Genomic DNA, 22,442 nt, shown 5'->3' with positions numbered 1-22,442 from the left:
GGCCGTATTGAGCGTCAAGAAGGTAGCAGTGGACTGAGAACGACGACAGAACGCGAGGGTAGAGGGATAGTCCGATCGGTGCTCACAACCCCTGTTGCGTCCTTATCAACATTCCAGCTGTAACTCGGATACTAGTGACTACAATGAATAATGATAGGAGAACTCAGCGAACTGGGCTAAGATCACGGAATCACGGACTGCTCTTCACCACTGCCCACCGTCAAGCATGTTTGTAGTGTGGTGCTGAGCGCATTAAACTTGGGATTTCACGGATTGGAATAGAATTGTTTTCAGCAGTCAGTCCCAGTTCGAACTGAGCCCCGATGACCAGCGAAGACGTGCCAGCGGCGAGAAATTCACCTCACTATCTACCAATACACAACCCGGCAGCCAGGAGTTATAGTATGGAGTGCCACCTCATTTGATAGCCGGATCTCTAACCAACAGAGCACTTTCAGGCTCTGATGATTAGCTGACCGTCCTTGGATCGCACAGTTCTATCTCATCAGTTGGAATGTGTATTTCAAGCAATCTCGCAGGAGGACAGCCGCCAACTCTTCGAGCTAATGCCCAACCGGATAACTGCTTGCATTAAGACCAGAGGTTGGTCAACGCATTAATGATTTTTCTCCCTCTTGTAAATGTATTTAGTGAATAAACAGTTATTCATTTTAAATACAAGTTCATCACATCTAAATTTTTGTCCTATTCGGATACCTTCTTGTTGCTTCGCTTTTATGTGTTTATAGAGAGTGTATATTCAACCATTTATTTTATTCCAAAATAAAATATGCATTTTTTATTTTCTAATTAATCATAAATAAACTTCTCAAAACAATTAGGGTATATTATAATTTGAGATATAAACTACGGGAGATGAAATGTTTCGGTTACTGATGTATGATATATAGGTATTGTAAGGTATGAGGAAAGAAAAAAAAAAAAAAAAACGAACAGTGAATAACTTCATTTTATTGACGATATTTTTCGGTAAATAAAAGATGCACAATTTGTGCAAATTATACAAACAAAAAAAGTGTGATTTTTCTGAGGTAAATGAGTTTCAGTAAGGGGTATGGTTTCCCTGACCGAAAGCTATGTCACACACCTACGAGCCATGGAATCAATTAGCAACTGGGGCATTCTCTTCTACTTCTGAAGGTAAGAACTTTCTGAATTGTTTCTGTGCTGAATTGTTTCTGGAGTTGATAAGCGACTAACAACCCTTTTTATTAGAATGTCCCAAACATGTTCTGTTGTTCTGCCTGGGGAACATGCCGGCAAATCCATTGTAAAGATTCCTTCATCAAAAAGGAAATTGTGAATTAGCTGAGCACGATGTGGCGTGGCGTTATAATCCATGAGAATGAATTCATCCCTAATTTATGCAACGTAAAGGACAACTATAGGTTTGAAGATGTCATCTCTATATCGCTGAACCATTATCCATTCCTGATGATGTGCAGATCGGTGAGGCCAATGATAGAAATTTCGGCCCACACCATCCCTCGCCTCTTCCAAATCGGACACTTTCATGCACAAATGCAGGCGTATTTCGTGTACCTTGTACCATTTCTGTCCAGATGAAAATACGCTTATTGTCAGTTTGTATACTAAAGCGGGATTCATCTTCGAAGAATGCGTTGCTCCACTCATCTGATGCTCCTATGCCCATCTTCTGGAGGAAGCACGTTCGTTCAGTGTCTGCGAGCATACAAATCCACATGGTTGAATTTGTTTTGAACAGTTTAAGTCGAGACTCTGGTACCAATAGCCATCTGAAGGTGCTGTTGCCAGAAAGTGGCGTTCATAATGCGGTTTCTTCTGGCCATTAGTGCTAACTAGCAACCTTCATTTCGTGTTGTTTCAGGCGTACGGCCTTGTCCCAATCTTCGGCGAACATTTCCTATTTATAAAAACTCATTCCATAGCCTTGGAATGTCACTTTGAGAAACTCCTAACGCTAAGTCATCTTGTTGAAACATCGAATTCACTGTTACAAAGCATTCAACAAGTGTGCATTATTTTTAATTTCCTCCTACAGAAGAAATGCTTCAAGTCACTTTTCATTCCTTATCTTAAAAGACGTATTTTTCGACGTCACAGATAAAATTTGCATATTCCCAAATTTGTGAACTTTATAATTTCCTCTTCTATTTCATTTTTGTTAAAAAATTTGTCGATTAATGGTTATTTCAAATCGAATTCACAACATCCTCTAATTACATCAGCATGGTTTGTTGATGTCATTAGGGGCCTCTAATTAACAACAACACCTAATTGTTTCGAGCAGTGTCCTTGTTTATTGCTTTTAAATAGCTCTGTTGGATGCTTTGTTTAGATTAGTAATAAAATCTTGATAATCCTTTGTGGATGGCTGTGAGTATATGCGTGTGTATGTATAGAAATTAATGTGATTGTTGATTTAATGTTATAGAGAGGCTAGGTACGTTGCAATGTGTTAGACGACTGAATTCAGTGCACTGCATTATTATAATGCACCGAAGAAAGCAAAATAGCTAATCAGAAGCAGTACTGCATAATACAACGATAAAATGCAGTACTAATTACTGAAATTAACGTGACAAGAGTATAAGACACTGTGCGGACGTTAACGATCCGAAATGTAGCCAAATTCCCATAAATGGATAGCACGTGGTAATCACCCAAAATGCACGTGTATTAATTATAAAAAAAGTGTACCTGGCTTTAAGTATGAACTAATATATTACTGTAACTAAAGCTATGATACTTTGAAAAATGTTAAATAATTTACCTTACGCATAATGACGTATTTGCAGCTAAAGAAAAAGATGCTCTCAAGAAGGAGAAAGAAGAAAAGGTTTCGACGCTTACCCGACTAGTTAACATTGCCAGGACGGTTCGAAACAGGACGTACAGGCAGTTAGTTTTGAAAGTAGAGTATGCTCAGGAGTGGGCTTTGGATTTGGTCATTTCATATCCCATCGAAGCGGTAAGCTGTTAATAATCTCAAATAGACTAGTATTGTTGCTATGCTATGGACTTTTTGATTCATATTAGTATTTTATTATCTTATTGTATTTATTTTCCGTTTAGCTTATTTATACAGTACAAAGTCCGTAATCCGGAACCGTCGGGACTTCGACGACTCCGGATTAGGGGTTTTTCCGGATTATAGATTATCAATTTAAATATGGTAAGATGGCATGCAGAAATTATACAATTAAAAATATGAAACCTTAATTTATGAAATAAAGAGCAATTATGATCTAAAGGGTATCAAAATTTGGGTCTGGGTCATAATCCCGACAGCCGAAATCCCGACAAGCCAGAATCCCGACTGTCCAAAACCCCGACAGGGCCGAAATCCCGACAACCCAAAGTCCCGACACGGTCGAAATCCCGACAAGCCAGAATCCTGAGTGTCTAGAATCCCGACAGGTTCGAAATCCCGACAAGTTAATATCTAAATACAAACACTCAATTTAGCTTAAAAAAAATTTTTTTAACTAACTATTACATATTACTAATTAAAAGTTTAAATCAAAAAATCATAAAAATTATGTCATTACTTAAAATAATTTTTAACAAATTGAAATGACCGTTAAAATTTGAAATGAAGATTTATAAAATTCTTTTTATTAAGAAAAAGTAAACATCACTTACACATGCAAACGACATATTTACAGTGACACATTGTGAGCGATACCACGAAGATATTCCATCACAGGTCGATTATCACGATCGTCCACAACAGTCATAATTCTCCTTTCTCTGTCATTATCTACCTTCCTACGTTTTAGTTGTTGTTCTCCGCGAAGAATGCATTCAACTTGGTATTCCACATGCTTTTGTTCTTTTTGAAATCCTTCTATGATGTTATAAACGCCAACATGCCCGTCCAATTAAGGTCTCCCATCTTCTGTGCCAAGCCTCGACAGCATTTTGAGTGCGCGGAGCTCCCAGTTGTAGGGAATCAAACACGCTCCAGAGTGCTGGTGGGAACATCGGAGGAACGCGAACGGCAATGCCATTACACAAACGGCGCCGCATTCTTCCACGAATGTAGTTGTCTTCGAACCACTGAACGACTTCTTGAGTATCGGGTGGCAAGTGAGGAAGTAAAGTGTCAAATGCTGCTGAAATTTCGTCAGCTGGTATGAACGCTAACGCAAATAAATGACGAAGCATTAAACTAAATCTTTCCTCTATGCCGTAGCGAGAAGCCAATCCACTCGATTGGATTTTTCTCCAACCACACTGACACAGATGGAAAAAACAAGCCTTATTAATAACGTCAGGGAACTCTGATTTTGAAGCATTTATAGCTGCCTTTTCTAGATCACTAATGATTCTAGATGGCCTCAGTTCAATATTATTTTCTTCAGCGAAATCAATTAAATCTTGGAATAATCTTTTGTAATTTTCTTCAGATTTGCTAGTCATCAAAGCATATACTAGTGGAAGAATTCTAAAATTTTGAGATCCAACAGGTGCGTGAATTGTATATAGCTGGTAAAATATTGTGGGCACCGTTTTAAATGTGCCGTCCATAATCCAATAAGGCGCCTGTGATACATGTTTAAGATTTGCAACTGGTGTAAACATTAGAATTCTCTCATCTCCAACTGCAGAATCTCTCACTAAAAATAATTCACCAATTAAAGTATTTCTTAAAGTAGCTGGAATATCAATTTCATTCAATGATTTTGGTTCTAGTGGCCTTTCGTTTTGCCTAACCCGTTTAATTTTTTTTCCGAATAGCTTCTTTTGACGGAAGGTATGGGCGAATGTTCTGAGAGGTGTTTACGATGTTGCTTTGAATTATCTGACACGGCTCCCTTCCGGTATGCCGAGCATCTTCTTTCAATTGGCTAATACATTTTGCGATAGCAGCTGCACTCGCTTGTGGAGCATGGTTATGCTGAGTAAATTTACGGAGATGATGCTGTCCATTCAGAAATATTGTTGTTACTCGACCTTTGCACATATCGTATTTTCTTTTTTCACTACACCAATAATATAAATCGTCGCGATTTTTATCTTTCACTATTAAATAACCACGTGCATTAATTTTATTGCTTCCTTTTTGAGACGGAACAATTTGACTAATTTCAGCCATATTTTGGAACAATTTAATGAGCAAAAAATAAACCGGCAAGTGAGCACTGTCTATCTCGAGGCAAACGTAACCCTATAGCATGTAGAAAGCCTAGAGCTGTATCATTCCGTCATTGTGAAATAGTTCCCTCTTTCTCCTATTCACATAGATTATAAAAGGCCTAAAAGATAAGAAATGACCTTCGCGTGAGGTCAGCCGACCCTTTGTCATTACGATGTCCTTTCGTAAGCAGCTGTGGAAGTATGTTAAGGGGTCATTAGGCCTTAATGGGATTTCTCCCGTGTCGGTATTTTGACCCTGTCGGGATATTGGACAATCGGGATTTCGACCCTGTCGGGATTTTGGTTTGTCGGGATTTTGGCTTGTCGGGATTCCGTCTGTCGGGATTCTGGCTTGTCGGGATTATGTCCGGCTACCTCAAAATTTACAGAAAAAAAAAGCTTAATATTTATTTGTTTACATTAGTAAACATTTCTATCGATGTAAGTTGTTTAAGTTGCTTCCTTGCTTCGTTTTTTGTGTTAATACCTTCTCTTTAATTCTATCTTCTATAAAAGGACATAATTTCTTGTTCAGTTACAAAGTTCCACTGTTCAAGTCCTGTAATTGCTGTGTCGAGAATACCGACTAACTTGTCAGTCGAAATTTTTTCGTTATCAATAACGTTCTCTGTTACTTTCTTCACTATCGCAAGCGCGCATGGGTAAACACTTTACTGGCTTTGCGCGCATGCGTAGCGGACGCGCGCATCAAACGTGCATGCGTAAAAGCTTTATGCGCATGCGTAAGTTTGTGGCTTTGAGGTCCGGATTATAGATTATTCCGGATAATGGACGTCCAGATTACGGACTTTGTACTGTATTATGTTTACTGTAGTTTTACTTGTTTATTTTTTATGAATGTAGGGTTACAATAACATTAATTTAATCAGGCCGCTAATTTTGCAAAGAATATGATTTAAAATTTGCTATGCAAGTTTAATGTAATTCCTCAATAAAGTGAAATTTTAGAATATAGATATTTTCATTAATATTATTCTTTCTTTTAATCATTAATGTTACTTTTGATAAATATTGCCTTTTCTGTATGAATAGAGTTAGCTAGAATATATAAAGAGCATTGAGAAAAATAAATAAGACAACTTAAAGCCTATAGATAAAATTAAGGTAAGGGAGACTAAAAGTTATAAGGAAACACATGAAAATCAAAAACAAAATAAACGAGTAATGATGTTGCCAGCTGAATAAATTTAGATTGACTCATCAGGGGAGTGTAATCTAAAGCTCTCTCTCTCTATATATATATATGATAAAATCAAACTCAGAAGCAAAGACCAGCAGAAATTTTGATGGCGTAGAAATGTTGGTCCATAATAAATAAAAATTGGAGGCGCAGGCAGATTAAAATTTCATTTTTTTATTTAAGCAAACATGTTGCGGCCACAAACAAGTGCCTGTTCCAAGCTTACATTTTGCTTACCAAGCTTACATTTAAGCTTACATTTTGATAAAATCGCGGTAAAAAAGAAGGAGTCGACAGACTGCAGTTCAGCTAGGCCAAAGCGTAGAAAGGAAGTGCGTTGTGTTCAGGATGAAATCTTAATTCAGACTGAGTTAGTTTTGGTTCTCAATGCATTTTGATTGGATAGTTAACACTGCTGTAAAATTACTATTGGCTGTTTGAGGATTAGTTACATTTACATCATCAGCATTACATAAGAATCATATGACAAGTTCTTAGGTGTTTTTTACAATCTTGATGGTATATATGTGTACAAGAGAGGTATGAAAGGCTTGAATTTAATAACATAGTAAACCATTTAATTAATTATTTAAAATTAATATTTAACCATTTTATTTAATTGTAAATAAATTCAATGATTAATAATTTTTTTTATTAAACTTGATAATATTAAGCGGCTTTCATTGGAAATAATTTTTTCTTAATTGGTGATATTTTTATTCGGATAGATCGAATTTACCAAAAGTCGCTTCAATGCAGCTGTTGAGTATGTCAATAAACTGTGGGCGAATCTGGCGCAAGACAAAAAAGACAATGAAAAAGCAGAAGAAAAGGTAAGAAAAGAACAGGAATCTGGGAACAAAACAGTAGCAAACAATCAGTAAATATTATTATTTTAGTTGTATGTAATATATTAAAGAATAATTTATGGTATCTGTAGACTGCCTTAAATTAGTACAAAATTCAGTATTTTATTATTAAGTTTAAAATTGAAGCATTATGTTCTGTTGCTGTTACTAAAATATGTTCTTCATGCATAGGTAACCTTGCTTTATGAAAAATTTGCTTTACGAAATTTCTCTTCTACTAAAGATGCTAGCATTTTTTTTAGGTTAATATTAATAAAAGAAATCCGAAGAGGGTTTCGTTTTTGTAAAGAAAGCTGAAAAGTGGAAGTACTGTTCAGCGTTTTTATATGCAATGATTGTTGAAAATTATTAATTATACGGCATATGACAAAACTCATGACAGTTTTTGCAAAATATTTTGATTTCCTGCGTAGAACTGGAAAAAAATGAAATAGAAGAAGTGAAAAAACAGAATATGCAAAAGTGAAACAAATATGTCGGTCCTTAGTAGTCAAACAATAGTATTGTTCTAAAAGGTGTCTCAAAACTAAGCAAGACGTAATTTTGACAGAAGGCACTACTTTAACAATAAAAATAAAAACATTTGTATTGATTCATAAAGTATAGAGTAATGTATGGAATAGCATATCGGATAAGTGGCCTCCAGAGCTTTTCTGGTACATTAGCACTCTTTTGTTGAAATTTTCCGTGACCGTTTTGCTTAAATGTGGCTGAATGTTTTTGATATAGCGCTCAGTTTCCTCTTTTAAGGAGTGGGTGGTCGTGGGTTTGTTGGCATAAACCTTAGACTTAAAAAAGATTCTATAAAAAAAGGGTCTAACGGCGTTGAATTGCATCACATAGGCGGCCAATTCTGATCGCCGGAACGGGAAATTAAAACGACCAGGAAATGACTCATGCAGTAATTGAATTGTTTCTCGGGTTGTATGGCATGTGGGAACGTCTTGTTGAAACCACATATCACCATTAACTGCTATTTCCTGACTAGCCGCATTTCGAAGAATGGTCAGATGATGTCTCCAGCCCAAGATCCGCACAAAAAAATGACACATTCTGGATGCATTTATTTCTCAACAATCATTCGTGGATTTCCTGAACCGCAGATGCGACAAGTTTTTGATCAACTAAGCCATTAAGATGAAAATGTGCCTCATTGCTTAAGATGATGATGTTAAAAAAATTAGCGTCCACTTGTTCTTGTTCCATAATCCATTCAACGAACTCTGTTCGCTATACGTGATCAGAAGGTTTTAGTTCTTCAGTTAACTGAACTTTGTAAACATGAAGATGCAAATCTTTTGTGACAAAACGCTGTAGAGAGTTTCTCGAAATGTCCAATTTTTGACCGTGGACTCTAGCGACATTCTCACGAATTGCTTTGATGTTTTACGTTGAATGACTTGTTGAAGAACAGCTCGAATGTTTAAGATCACTAAGTGATCCAGTCTCTCTAAATTTTTTAAATAATCTCTTCGCTGATAACGTTAAATTACTATTCTGACTATATTCTATGCAAAAATTGCAAAATGTAGGTGGCAAGCCTTCATAGTTTTTAAACTGTTGCTCAACAATGAAAACGCATTGTTCTTTCGTATAGCGCTCCATTTTTAATAACCCTGAACTGACAGCTATCTCGCTGTCATTTTTTTTCGTTGGCAAACTTTTGTTGCACAAATGGCGCAAAATTCAGATCTTTCTTGAATTTTGGGACACCCTTTACTTTAGGCCTTTCCCAACGAAAAGAGACCATCAGATTTCGACTTTCAACATTCAGTTCGACAAGCATGAAGCTGTAGAAACAATTGTCTTAGGAATACAAATAATGAGAAGGTATTAATTGCTTATCCTTGTTTTAATTTTCCTATATCGCTTGCTTTGTACTCTTATCACGATATCTCCAACGACTCAACGCACTGTTATCATTGCCACCACCTTTAAGTCGCCAGCGTGCTTGCTGTCTTTTTGTCGTTGATATATATATATATATATTTAAACTGTGCATTTACAACATCATTATTTGTTTTTAATCTTATTTTAAATTATAAGAATTTGGCATGCTTGATAATTTCTCTGATGGTCCAACAGCGCTGAAAGATTTCTCCCTAATAAACAAATGGTAATTTCATCTTCGATGCATGCCATTTTGCCGTATGAAAAATTTTTACAAGAGCTTCTTCTTTCGTAAGGCAAGGAAAATATGTATTAAGATAAAAAAACTATTGTTGTTAATGTGCAAAATGTAGAATAGGAAAAATAGACAAAAAGACTGATTGCTTAATTGTAAAATATGTTATGATTAAGAAAACTAAGTACATTAAAAACTTAAAATGGAAAAAATATTTTTATTAAAATATAAACTATTAAATATAAATATTACTATTTTATTTATAAATTTATAAATAATGCAAATTGTTACTGAGTACTCGTGTTTAATATCTTCAGAGTTAGAAAAGTTAGCATAAATAAGGTGCTGCTTGTTATTAATAGCATTATGTGTTTTTAAATTATTCTGTCTGATATTCTAGTATGTATTATTAAAAACAGTGTTTGTCGTTAATAGTAAAAGACTCGAACAAATTGCATGGGGTTGTGATATTAGCAATTCTATTTTCATTATAGTTACGTCTGGAAAAGTTGTTTAAGGTAGCGGTGAACGTTTTTGATTTGACATAATAATATTCTTAAATAGCATTCTAAATATCTAAATAGAAAAGATATATTATAAGAAATAAAACTGTAAAATTTGTAATCAATTATTCTAAATTAACTATTAGACACTTAGTGTGTAAAACACTTTGTGATTTTCTAATTTTTAAAATTTTTAATATTTTTGAGTTAAACTCGATGTCATTTCATGAAACTAAAGGAGGCGAGTGAGGAAATTCAAAACACTATAAATTATATGATGTTTTTATCTAATTAATTAGATTAGAAAATTTGTATAATTTTGATATTATTTTAACGTTATTTTATAGTTTAAAATTTTATTTATTTATTATCATTACCGAACAGTTAGAATATAGTTAACAAACATTATTATTGCGTATAACTCCCTCTGAGAATTTTGTAATGAATTCTAATTTCCTAAACTTTCAACTAAAGTTTTACTCATTTAAAATAAATTTGTGCATACATGTATAGCAAAGTGATTTTAAATATGTGAATTGTAAACTATCTTCAATATTTTTTTTATCTAACTTATAGTTTTCATAATTATATTACTATTTTTGCTTTCGTGTAAACGCTTGTGGCTTTGCTCAATTTCTTGCATGCAAACGATTTTCTGTCCGATTCGTATGGGAAAAAAATTTAAAAGAACATTGTTCACTTAATCACACCTTGTTTATTGCTTGCAATATTTATATGTGAATGTGTCCTTTTTTACTGTACTTTTCTATTGCTTTGCTATATAATTATATATCTTTGAAATAAGGCCGAACCTGGTAAATTCTTTTTTTTTTTTTTTTTTTTTCCAAACATTTTTCTTGCTTTTGTAATGTGATAAAGTTCTGAAATGTGCAGAAACTTATTTTCCGCAGTCTCATGTTCAACGGCAGCTTCTACATCTGGCAAGGCAGGCAACTAGACGACTAACTACAGTTTATTCCGCGATGGCGCAGGCTCCATCCAACACCAGAGATTCCAACCAGAAACCGGTACGAAAATCAGTGTTGGAGGAAATGTTTATTCCATAAATTATCTTCTAGAACCATTAATAAGAATTTTTACTGCTACTTATCCTTCATTATGATTAATACTTTATCCTTATTAAAAAGTGTTTAAGTAGATCTTTAGAACATATTCAGTTTTTATAGAAAAAGAACATTAAACAATACATTGTGGTGCACTAAAATTTGATAACCAGGGTATGCTATACAGATAGAAACTGAGAAACATAAAACATAAGTATTTTGAATTTAGGAAATGTTTGTATACACATAATAATATATCTAAGCAGTGAAGTGCAATTCTAAATACCAATTCATGCATGTTTTATACATATTTTACAGACAGAACTTAAAGCTAATTTAATACAAAGGAGGAGCATTCAGCAAGCTCTTAGTCAATGCATGGGGCCACACTTTCGGAATGACGAAACGTAGCGAAAGGATTGTATCATCTTCTGTTGTCTATTGTGGCTAATCCCACTTGTGTAACATAATCAGAACAAGTCCATGAATTTTTTCCTGACAAAGAGCACATGATTGAGTCTGTCATTGGCATTGGCTTTGAGGCCTATATAGATGTCATCGGCCTGAGTCTTATATAGATTACATTGCTCAGTTTCGTCCCAGTTTTGAAGGAGATTACCTGGGGAACGGATCCGAAAAAAAATGTGTTAGACTTAAAACGTATTGAACGTTCCCAATACTTTCAGTAACATTTTGCATGAAACGAAATTTGCTTTCATTAAAACTATCAGAAAGCAAAAGCTTGTGATAAGTAGTTGATTGACACTATAATCATTTCTGACTTATAGACTTTCGGTAAGAAATCTTTTCCTTACGTGCATTCACAATTAAACTAAATATGATGACCATTTAAAACTTGATGAAAATTTTAAAAAATACGTGCTAGATATTACTTTAAAAAAATGCCTTGTCGCTATTGGGCAATAACTATCCTGAACCAGAATGGATGCGTGTATTTACAGAATGAATAATGCTGGTGGTGCAAGTATACATTGTAAACTGTTTTCACAGTACACACCCAGCGGGTCAACATTTTTCAAACTTTGATGGAGAAGTTCGTGCGGTCTTAGTTCGTGTGCCTAATTTGAAATTTAGAATTGGGCATTCTAAAAATGGGCTTTCTACATCGTTCTTGTTGATTCTAAATCGGCCATAGAAATAATAGCTCTTCAACACCAATTTGAGTTTCCTTTTGTGTGAAAAATAAAACGAAATGTCAAGGAACTAAACAGGAACGGTAAAACTGTAGAATTTTAGTGGATATTATGTCACTTAAATACCGATGGCAATGAAAAAACAGATCTCTTTGCAAAGTGGGGTACGGAGTTATTTATTGAACAGAGTTCCATTCCTTTGGATTCCGTTAGAAGTGTTCGAGAGAATCTTATGTCAGCTTACAATCGAGAACTATTAATGAAATCGAAGGGTAAATTCTGGAAGAATATCAGGAATGACTGGAATGAGTTCAGTCGCAGGCCAGGTAGACAGGCTGTCATACGTATAATTTCAGACTAGTACAGGCACAACTGCTTAGCTGGACATCTCATCAGAACAGGCATATTGACTAATAGCCAATGCCCTATGTGTAAAACAGACACTATGAATAAATAGCACTTGCTCGTCTATCCGGACCTTGACTCTAAGCTACAACATAGTGGTGATGTTCTGCTGTATTGGATGGCCAGGAATCTTATGTCCCGAGCACACGGTTGCTTCTTCTCTAATTACTGAAGATTTTTAAGATTTTAATTGTGAAATTTTTGTGTCTTAATTTATTCGTATTGTAAAGACTTGAGTTTCAATGTTGTAATTTTTAAGTGTGTTTAATAGTCTGGTGATGACAATTTTGGATTTAATGTTTTGGTTTTTGGCGAGTGGCGAGTAAACGGATTGATTTACATTACATATTACGATGCACTACTAACGCAACTAAAATAAGTTTATGCTCTGAGGAAGAAAAATGTGAAATTTTTGTTAACGGATTATCATCTAGGCACTAAAAATATTGAATTTTGAACATTTTTGGACTGATAACTGCACTTGTAATATTACTATTATTGTATATTAATATAATGTACTTCGCTTGTTTATTTTAGGAATACTTACATATACAATTATTATAAGAATTAAAGTGCAACTTATGTTTATCCAAAGCACCAAAAGAACTCTTAAGATGGTAGAACTATAGAACGAATTAAATTTTATCTGTAATACAAGTTTTATACAAAGTTACCAATTGATATTATCCTTTTATGAAAATGAATCACAAGACATAGCGATAAAGAGAAACATGCAAATGAACGTTTTAGAATTTTTTGACTTCCATTGGTCTTTTTAAAACATATATACACAGGCATCCTATTCTGCGCTCAAGGGAAAATAATCACGTGATCTTTCCGAAATCAAAAAGCGTTACCCTAATTAATCATCTATTAACATTTTCCAAAATATTTTTAACTATGCATCCAAAGTTACTCACATTTACAGAAATTTGAATTTCTTTTCATAATTTAATCGCTATAAAAATTGTATTTTTATTTCAATGGCAATTATCTTCTTTGCAGTCTTTCAAGTCATGTTGCTTATGCTGTGTAAGTGTTGTTTAGTGCTTGTATGTTCTAATGTACTTGTATTCCGTCGTATTAAGAAATTAATCTTAGCATAAACAAAGATAATAAAAAGAACTTTTTCCCTCAGTCGCAAGGTCCAGTTACTGCTATAACGAATAGTGCATTATGGGCCGTTGGAATGTTACGAGTGATACCTTCCCTTCTACCTGTGTACATTTTCGGACTTTTGGCATGGCTTGTAAGTTTCTATTCTAAATAATATTTGTAGCATTTTTGTAACACAAATTAAACTATTTTATCTGCTTATCTGTTTTAATCGGAATACATTTATTCGAACTACACGAGAGACGGCACTTAAGTTTTCAGAATCTGACAATACAAGAAATAGCCATTACACACACATATATATGTTACTAATTTGGACTTTGTCGCTAATATCCAACTTGCTATTAACCAACTTGAAAAGCTATTTTTTTACGCTGTTGTTTGAAAACGACAGTTTCCAATCGATTTGAAAATTCTTTTATGGACATAAAAGCCTGAATAATAAATTTTGTGAAGGAAGACCAAGAAAGAATTGCGACAACAAAAACATTAAGGCTAAGCAAAAAATGATCTTATTAGATCGTAGTGTCGTATTATGATGAAATAGAGACATTTTTGAATATATCAAAATCCGAATACAATCAGTTTTATATGATCACTTAAGAGTGAAAACGATAATGTGCGCTTTGGATTCCAGCCAATTTAACTAAAAAGACCCGTGTCAAATGATGTAGGCAAAATCTGTAGTTGCAATGACATTATAACAGGGGATGAAATATGGATTTATTTTTCCTGTAAACACAAAACAAAGCAATGATCTACTGTTTGGTCATTTCAAAATGAACAAATTCTTAAAAATATGTCCTACTGGATTTTTTTCTTTCTTTATTTCATTTTTTATTTTCCTTCTTAGCCCAAAAGAGCTATTTGTCTCGAAACGGCATTTTGCGTTAAATCACTTAAATGCAATGTATCACTTTTCAAATTGTTGCCACCAAATATTATCGCCCTCTACTATTTTTAAAGAAATTAAATACTGAAAAATCTGCATGAATGTATTTATGTTACTAGCATTGTGAAAAAACGGTGGTACATAGAGTCATTAAATTTTGAATAACGTAGTCCTTCACCCCAATATGGCACTTGGAAGCAAGAATTTGGAATTTGTTTTATTGTCTATTTCATATTTTGCAAAACTTTAAAGAAAAGTTTCAAAGCGGGCAGTGATAACACAGTAGGAAATAAAAAAAATTTTATCTCCAACGCGCGAGACTGTCTATCGAAAATTCTAAAGATATGCTGTTTTGAAATATTTCGTGATATTGCTTTTGAATTGAATTTTATGTGGTTTAGGTGCGAAGAACATGATATTTAATAAATAAAGGTAACACATAAAACGTTAAGAAAAGTCCATTTGTTAGCAATATAAAATCTGAAAACTTTCTTTTCTTTTTCTTTTATCTTTCTTTTTAGTCCAAAGGGGCTTTTTCCCTGAAGGACTATTGTTTTCGTTTTGCGATTTTGCTTTGAATCACTATAAACGGCGAATCACTTTTCAAATTGTTGCCACCAAATGTTAGAGTCCTGCATTATATTTAAAGAAATTAAATAATGAAAACTCTGCATAAATGTGTGTATATATCTCGCATTGTGATAAAACAGCTGTATAGAGAGCCATCGAATTTTGAATGACGTAATCCTCCTACGAATATGGGCATGGGGAAAACCAAATTTGAAATTTGTTTTATTATCGATTTCATATTTTGTAAAATTTTAACAAATTTTTGAGTGACAAACTCAAGAATTTCAGGACGAGAAATCTACGAGGGTGGGGGCAAAAAAAACCTTTTTATCTCCAGCGCGAGGAACTGTGTATCAAAAATTCTAAAGATATGCTCATTTTAAAATTATTTTGCGATATTGCTGTTCAATTATTACAAATTGAATTTTGTAGTTTAATTGCAAATTTGGACGTGAATTTAATAAATAAAGGTAACACCAAAAAAAAAAAAAAAAAAAAAAAAAAAAAAAACGTTAAAAAAGCACCCCTTTGGACGTGATTTAAAATCTGAATTTAAAACCTTTCAGCTTTTTTATTTATTTATTTTTTAAAATAAGTTGGCTATGTTGGAACTGCTGCTTTGTGGGATCGTAGAACAAGCACTAAATGCGCATTCTAATACTCGTAGAAGGAAGGGAAAGAGTGACGAAACAGTAGATCGTTGTGCATTATGACAAAAGCAGTGCATTTCAAACTATCTGTTATTTGGCATATAAAAAAATTCATTTGGTGAGTTGTGGTACAGTATACAGTGATTTTTCTTGTTCCCAACAATCAGACATGATCTACGTGGTGACTAACTTAATAACTCAAAAGAAGCAATTGACGCATGTGAATCGCATATCTGTGCTATACAAATTTCTGAATACGAAAACCGGTTTTTATTCTAAAAAAATTATGTTAATATTAAAAGCGAATATTTTAAAAAACAATATAATGATTTATTTTCATATAAAATTATTTTGTGCATTGTATTTTAAAAACTTAAGCACTGGTCTACGTAGTATTATGTATATGCATTATAACTAACCCAAGTTATAGCACAATCTATTACCTATTAAAGTGATAAATCCCGAATATTTATTTGATTCAATTATTACATATTATTTAGTAGCATGTTAATTACAAGTTTATATATACAGTCACTTCTCACCACATGAAAGAGTTACGTTCCAAACGACTGTTCGTACCATGAATTTGTGTGTAAAATGTTAGTGGATTCGCTAAGCATATCTCCTAATATGCTTGTGTGGTAACTCCTAACGATGTTTGTGTGGTAAGACCTATAAATACTATCGAATAAACAACTAAAAATATTAAAACAAATAAATAATACATTTTAAATGCAGTACAGTATAAATAAGAAATTATAAATAACTATAAAGAATTACTTTACTGCATAGTAAAGTAATTTACTATGCAGTAAACTATGCATATATTTCTTCTTATTTATAATGTACTCATAACGTAAGTAACGTGGACTGCCGTCTTCAGGGCATTTATGAATGGAAGAGATGATGAGACTAGTAGATCTTTACATGGGTGGGATGAGTCAACCTCTGGCAAGCAAAAAGGACATTTGTGATTAAAAAGAAGCTGTGTGAAAAGTATTTTAGCATGTTACATGGCATAAAGCTTATGTTTAGCAAGTTACATGTTTAGCATGTTACATGGACCATCAAGACCGATTTCTGAAGAAAATATATGTCTAACTTGTCTCAGGACGTAGCTAGGAGGGAGCAAAGGGGAACATCTCTTCCCGAGCGCAGCATCCAGGGGGCGCCAAATTGATGTTAAGAAATTTTACGATGAAATGTTTTCCATTCTTGGGAAAGAGGAGGGGGCGCAAAAATCTTCAGTTCTCCCCGGGCTTTGGAAGCCCTAGCTTCGGCTCTGACTTGTCTGAATAGTTTTTTTCTTTTCTTCCCTCATAAACAAGATAGAACGGGAGACACTATGTAGCACAGTGTATAAAAACTTTACTTTAGCAGATCTCTCGGAAAATGGAACTGCCATTAACTTTGTATCAAACATTCTAGGTAGAACATTCTGAGATAGTCTCTACCTTTTCCTCTCTATGTTGCTGTTCGAAAGGGATCACGTCTGTTGATTACGTCGGTACTGTACAAGTATGCAATTATTGCTTTTGAGAATTGTTTCGGGCGATGTAACTCAATTGCGCGAATCAAAGTCCCCTCCATTGTTTGTCTGGGGAATTAAGAGATCTCATTCCGAAGATGAATCTTCTCTTTCAAAATGCTGAGGGTTACTATCTGGTTTTAGCCGCTCAGCCGGTATAGTAGTTAGTGACAGAAACGCCGTCGTATGGACCTCTGACCTTAAGGTACTACACCAATCAGAGTTACGTCCATGCGACGGAAAAGAATCTGCCATTCACCGAAATGCCGTCGCATGGATATCGTCAACGGCATTCTGACTGCCGTAGCGATGGTCCCGGAGAAAGCATGGCTGTACCATGTGATAATGTCCGTCCCTTGATAGGTAATGGTTGGCCCCCTATTAGATGCTTCCATAATGAAATGGCCACAACGTCCGGCCCTTGTTTTGGCACAAGGCTAAGGGTTATTAAATAAAGCTCCTGGCCATTAAAAAATAAAAAAAAAACTATCTAGTTTTACTTTTCGAAGCCAAAGGCAGCCAACAAGAAAATATTCACACCATTCCTACCTGCAACATTTATCATTTTCTCACCACTTTCACTTTCATTTTGGCTTCAGACGAAATGGCTTGTCGCTTTTTTGTGTTGTCATCATCAGCCCTTGATTTTATATTCTTACCAAATGTTTCATTATTATCTATTTTCTTTCCGACTCCGGACAAATTTCACTCTTTGAGAACAGGTTTTTCGTATTTGCGAAAGTCCATGAAGTGAGGAGTGTCTATACATGTATAGGCAATTATGTAGAATGAGTTAAAATATATACTTGAAATATTTATTTCAGTTCCCTCTAAATGCCGATTATGTTTAGGGTATAAAACCTAGTTAAATAATGAGTAGTTGCAAAAACACTTGAGATGTAAATTTTAGTAATCAGTTACACATGTAATATCAAAAATTAGATTCATTCTGGTTATGTTTCTTTAACACTATTGGGTTGTTTGGAAAGTAATTTCGTTTTTCCTAACGGAGGGCTTAATTGTATTTTTTCACAGCCAACTTTACGCTTAAGCCGCATAATCATTATATATTTTGACAGCTGATATAGCAAGGCTTATTTGTTAAAACGTTCGATTGATTCTACGCAGTGGTTTTTGGTCGGTGCTCTTTCAAATATGGAAAGTGAAAAACAGCATTTTCGGCACACTTTACTTTTTTACTATCGAAAAGGTAAAAATGCTTTTCAAGCAAGAACAAAATTATCCGATGTGTATGGAGAAGATTTATTGACAGAGCACCAGTGCCAGAACTGGTTTGCAAAATTACGATCCGGCAATTTTAATTATGAAGTTACACCACGTTCTGGAAGGTCAGTTGAAGTTTAGTTAACTAGATAAGAAACAAAATTCTCTGACTCACATATATAATCATAATATAATATAAATGTCGATATAAATACAAAAGGATAAATTTGGTATAAGAAGAAAATTAATAAATTATTTTACAAGCCTTAAAATAAAGAACATCCTTAATAATTTTTTGCAAATATATATAAAATTTCTCACACATGTTGAAACTCTTCGAAATATTTTAGCCTCATATGGGATCATTAGTATAATGTCTAAGGTAATTTAAAAGTCTCAGGAGCCTCGCATTTTGAAGTCGCGGGATTCATATTCCAATTTCCTAGAGCTTTTTAGAGAGTTAAAATTGTTTTAAACTTAACAAACCATTTTAACACAAAAATACATGTTTAAATTAAACAGCGTGTTAAATTTTATTCAACAGCGGGCAAAATTTAAATGTTTTAAACACAGAAATACGTGTTTATATTCAACAGCATTTTGTATCACATTAAAATGCTGATGAAGTTTTAAAAAATACTTTTCCTTTTTCATGTTCGTGCAAAGAAAAGAAAAATGTAAAATGCCAGAAAATCACTAGATATTTTGAATTCATAAATTTTATTTTCACTTTTCTTTTTATAATTCGTATAATATTCGTAAAAGTGCTGGAGAAAAATACAATGAAGCCGATAGTGTTTTCAGTGTATTTGAATTCGTATAATTTTGGTAAAAATAACGTGGAGAAAATATGATAAAACATGGAAAATATCTTTAGATTTTGTTGTTCGAATAAGTTGCGTAAAAATAACGTGCAAAAAAAATACTATACCCTTATTTCGTCAAAACTATTTATATGTCTTTGAACGCTTGCTGTTTGAGTAAAAATTTAAGAAACAGAAGGATTCGAAATATTAGAGCAGAATTTCAGAATATTTCATATTTTATGATACAATGTTTCTGCAATCATAGTATTAAATTAATACAAAATGTTTTACACTTCATAATCAAACGCACTTAACATCCATTTTGTCATCGCCTTAATTTTTGTAAAATAGTAACTTTAAAAAAAACCCGAAAAACTAACTAGTTAATTCTTTTTCTTTTTTGATAGAATGAGAAGAAAAGTAAAAAAGAAGTCGTTGAACAACCAAAGGAGGAATCGAAAGAAAATGGATTAGTTCAGAAGGATAAGAAAAGTCGCAGTGCCAACAGTTGCAGCCACAATTCCTCCAAAGCTGAAGATAAAATTGAGCAAAATTGTCATAACAGCATTCCAGAAGAACAGTATCAACAAAGCAGCTGAGCTGAATGCAGAAAGTGAAACACATCATGCATCTTTAAACATTCAGTCCCAATGCTGACATTTGGATTTAATTATATGTATTTTATATAGTGTGTATGAGTCACGTGTAGTTCATTATCGTTATTTTTTTGTACTGTATATGAATAAATGTGATTTTTTGTTTGTTTAAATTTATCTTCTTATAAAATGGTTGTTTACTTAATCTCTTGTAACATTGCTGCATTTCTAGTTTCAATGTTGTTTACTAATTTGATCGTTGCAGGTGTTATACAAACGTGTTATTATTTCTATTGAATTAATGGAATTATTAAGTTTTATGACAGCGCGAAGTGAAAGAACGTAAAGTGATGAATTTATGAACCTTAATACGTTTTCTATCAACTCTTCAGGAAGATTGAAAACATTTTAATTAAATTCAACATACATAGGCATTTAAAAAACTTGTGGTCAGTTTCGGACCAAAAGTTTTCCCCTGTTTCAGACCACTTGTTGCTCTGTTATCCACACCACTGTTTCAGACTATTTATCATTCTGTTGATAGATACTACTGTGCAAAAATTTTAAATATTAATCCCTTGTATAATTTATGTTATTTTTTCTTAGTTACGTTTTGAACACAACAGTTTATATTTAATTTTAAACGTCATTAAAATTAAATAAAAGTTTTAGTTCAGCAAAAAATATTGCGATGTTTTATAAAAGTAACCAAGCAAATCATTAGCAATATTTTCAATAACAGTTTTAATCTTAGGCGATTTCTTAACCAAATATATAATTAGCCTAAAGGGCGTTAGCCTAGAAGGGCCATCAATTTCGTTTTGGCATTTTGTGGCGTTTCCCTTTTTAAATTGTTGCCACCAAATAATATCGCTCTATATTACATTTAAAGAAATTAAATAATAAAGAATCTGCATAAATGTATGTATGTTTCTCGCACTGTGATAAAACAATGGTACCTAGAGCCATAAAATTTTGAATAACGCATTTTATAGATGATATCTCCACCCGAATAAGGGCATCTGGAAGCCCAAATTTGGGATTTATTTTATTATCTATTTCATATTTTGCAAAGCATTTATGAGTTTTTGATTAAGAAACTCAACGATTTCAAAGCGAGCCATGGCAACACTGGCGGGAAAAAACAAAAATTTCTCCGCAATCCAGCCGCGAGACTGTGTATCGGAAATTCTAAAGATATGCTCTTTTTAAATTATTTTGCGATATTACTGTTGAATTGAATTTTATGGTTTAAGTGCGAAGAACATGATATTTAATAGATAAAAGGTAACACACAAAACGTTAAAAATAAAGCGTCTTTGGGTATGCAATTTGAAATTCGGTTCCACTACAAGCATTTTATTTTATAAATATATTTATGTTCAGAAATAAGTGTAGCGCCACAACCAAAAGCTGTTTTGTGGTGAGAAAAAACATATGTGTGGAAAAAAAAAAACAGCATGATTTTGATGAAACATTCTCCAGTGTAAGTAGATCAGAAATAGTGGCAGCCAGATATGCTACCAATTATACCTTGAGCGTGCTGTTGTGGTACCCGGCTGTCCGGTAGTCGGAAGATCCATGGCTTGTATCTCGACATGGGCATAACTGATTTTTCATGTCTTCTGCTCTGTATAACCCAGCCTTTTAACAATGGTACCTAGAGCCATCAAATCAAACACACTAAAACTGGTGTACGATACTTCCATAAACGCACTAAAACTGGTGTGGACGAAACTTCATCACCACCTGGGTTTAGCTTCTTGAGTACCTTTATGTCCAGCCACCCTTTAAGTAGGGAAGAATGTAAGGACTTATCTCCTTTCCAGGGTGTACTCTCGTGGTGTGATTTGTAGCACTTCCGTCTAGAGTCGGAAGATCCATGGCTTAAAGCTGGTTACGGCATACGTGATTTTCCCCTTTCTCTACTAGGAATAACTTAATAACTATAAAAAAGAATGTTTTTCCTTTTCAACATATTAATTTATTAACTGTTGACATGCTGTCGAAAGCTGAACGTATTCTAAAAGCAATAACTGAGTTGCAATAGAAGTGCAATAGAAGCAATTTAGTGCAACGTTTCTTGCACCAAATTATAGTGCCAAAAGATCATTTTCTATTTTGAAACTGACTAAAAATTATCTGCAATTATTACTCAGTCAGTCTAAATTAAATAATTTAAATATTCTAGAATTCTTCCCGTATAATGCAATATATTAGAAAAGGATAGATCATAATGAAATTACACATATATTTGCAAAAATAAATACCACTAAATTTCCCGCCTACTATGTGTGCTTTTATGTTCAAATAAGTTAATTTTGGTTCTGTAATATGTGTTACCGAAGTTGCAATGTTGGTATATTTTAAAATGAAAGTTTCCAAAAACTACAATAAGAATAAGGTGTTGTCTTGATTAAAATTCTAAACTGCTTCTGCTGTATTATACCCGGAATCTTTATCTTTTAATATACTGTTTTAATTTCTTGGATGTATATGAAGATGCACGTATATAATATATCCTAAGCCGTATATATACGGCCTGGCCGGCTAGAGGGTTTTAACTTTCTGTCGGTAAATCTAGACCCTATGCG

The 22,442-nt window shown here is 33.6% G+C and overlaps 1 protein-coding gene across 6 annotated transcripts in view; it reads left to right on the top strand.

The window, feature by feature from the left end:
* Positions 1 to 20,021, top strand: part of LOC118188029 (perilipin-1-like) — a 162,690-nt gene extending 142,669 nt beyond the window's left edge. For 3 of the 6 annotated variants that reach the window (XM_085819509.1, XM_085819510.1, XM_085819508.1), the window contains exons 6-10: positions 2,802 to 2,974; positions 7,075 to 7,179; positions 10,755 to 10,871; positions 13,605 to 13,715; positions 19,660 to 20,021. In XM_085819509.1, coding sequence (XP_085675635.1) covers positions 2,802 to 2,974; positions 7,075 to 7,179; positions 10,755 to 10,871; positions 13,605 to 13,715; positions 19,660 to 19,851 — 698 coding nt within the window. In that variant the 3' untranslated portion in view covers positions 19,852 to 20,021. The remainder of the gene's footprint in view (positions 1 to 2,801; positions 2,975 to 7,074; positions 7,180 to 10,754; positions 10,872 to 13,604; positions 13,716 to 19,659) is intronic. The other 3 variants (XM_085819511.1, XM_085819512.1, XM_085819514.1) reach the window with 3 other exon arrangements.
* Positions 20,022 to 22,442: the final 2,421 nt, after the last annotated feature.

Source organism: Stegodyphus dumicola, chromosome 6 (genome assembly GCF_044657685.1).
Source record: "Stegodyphus dumicola isolate Sdum_Otavi_A_Nest chromosome 6, ASM4465768v1".
NCBI lineage: Eukaryota > Metazoa > Arthropoda > Arachnida > Araneae > Eresidae > Stegodyphus > Stegodyphus dumicola.
The sequence above is the reverse complement of the archived record's forward strand: the minus strand, read 5'-3'. Positions and strand labels throughout refer to the sequence as shown.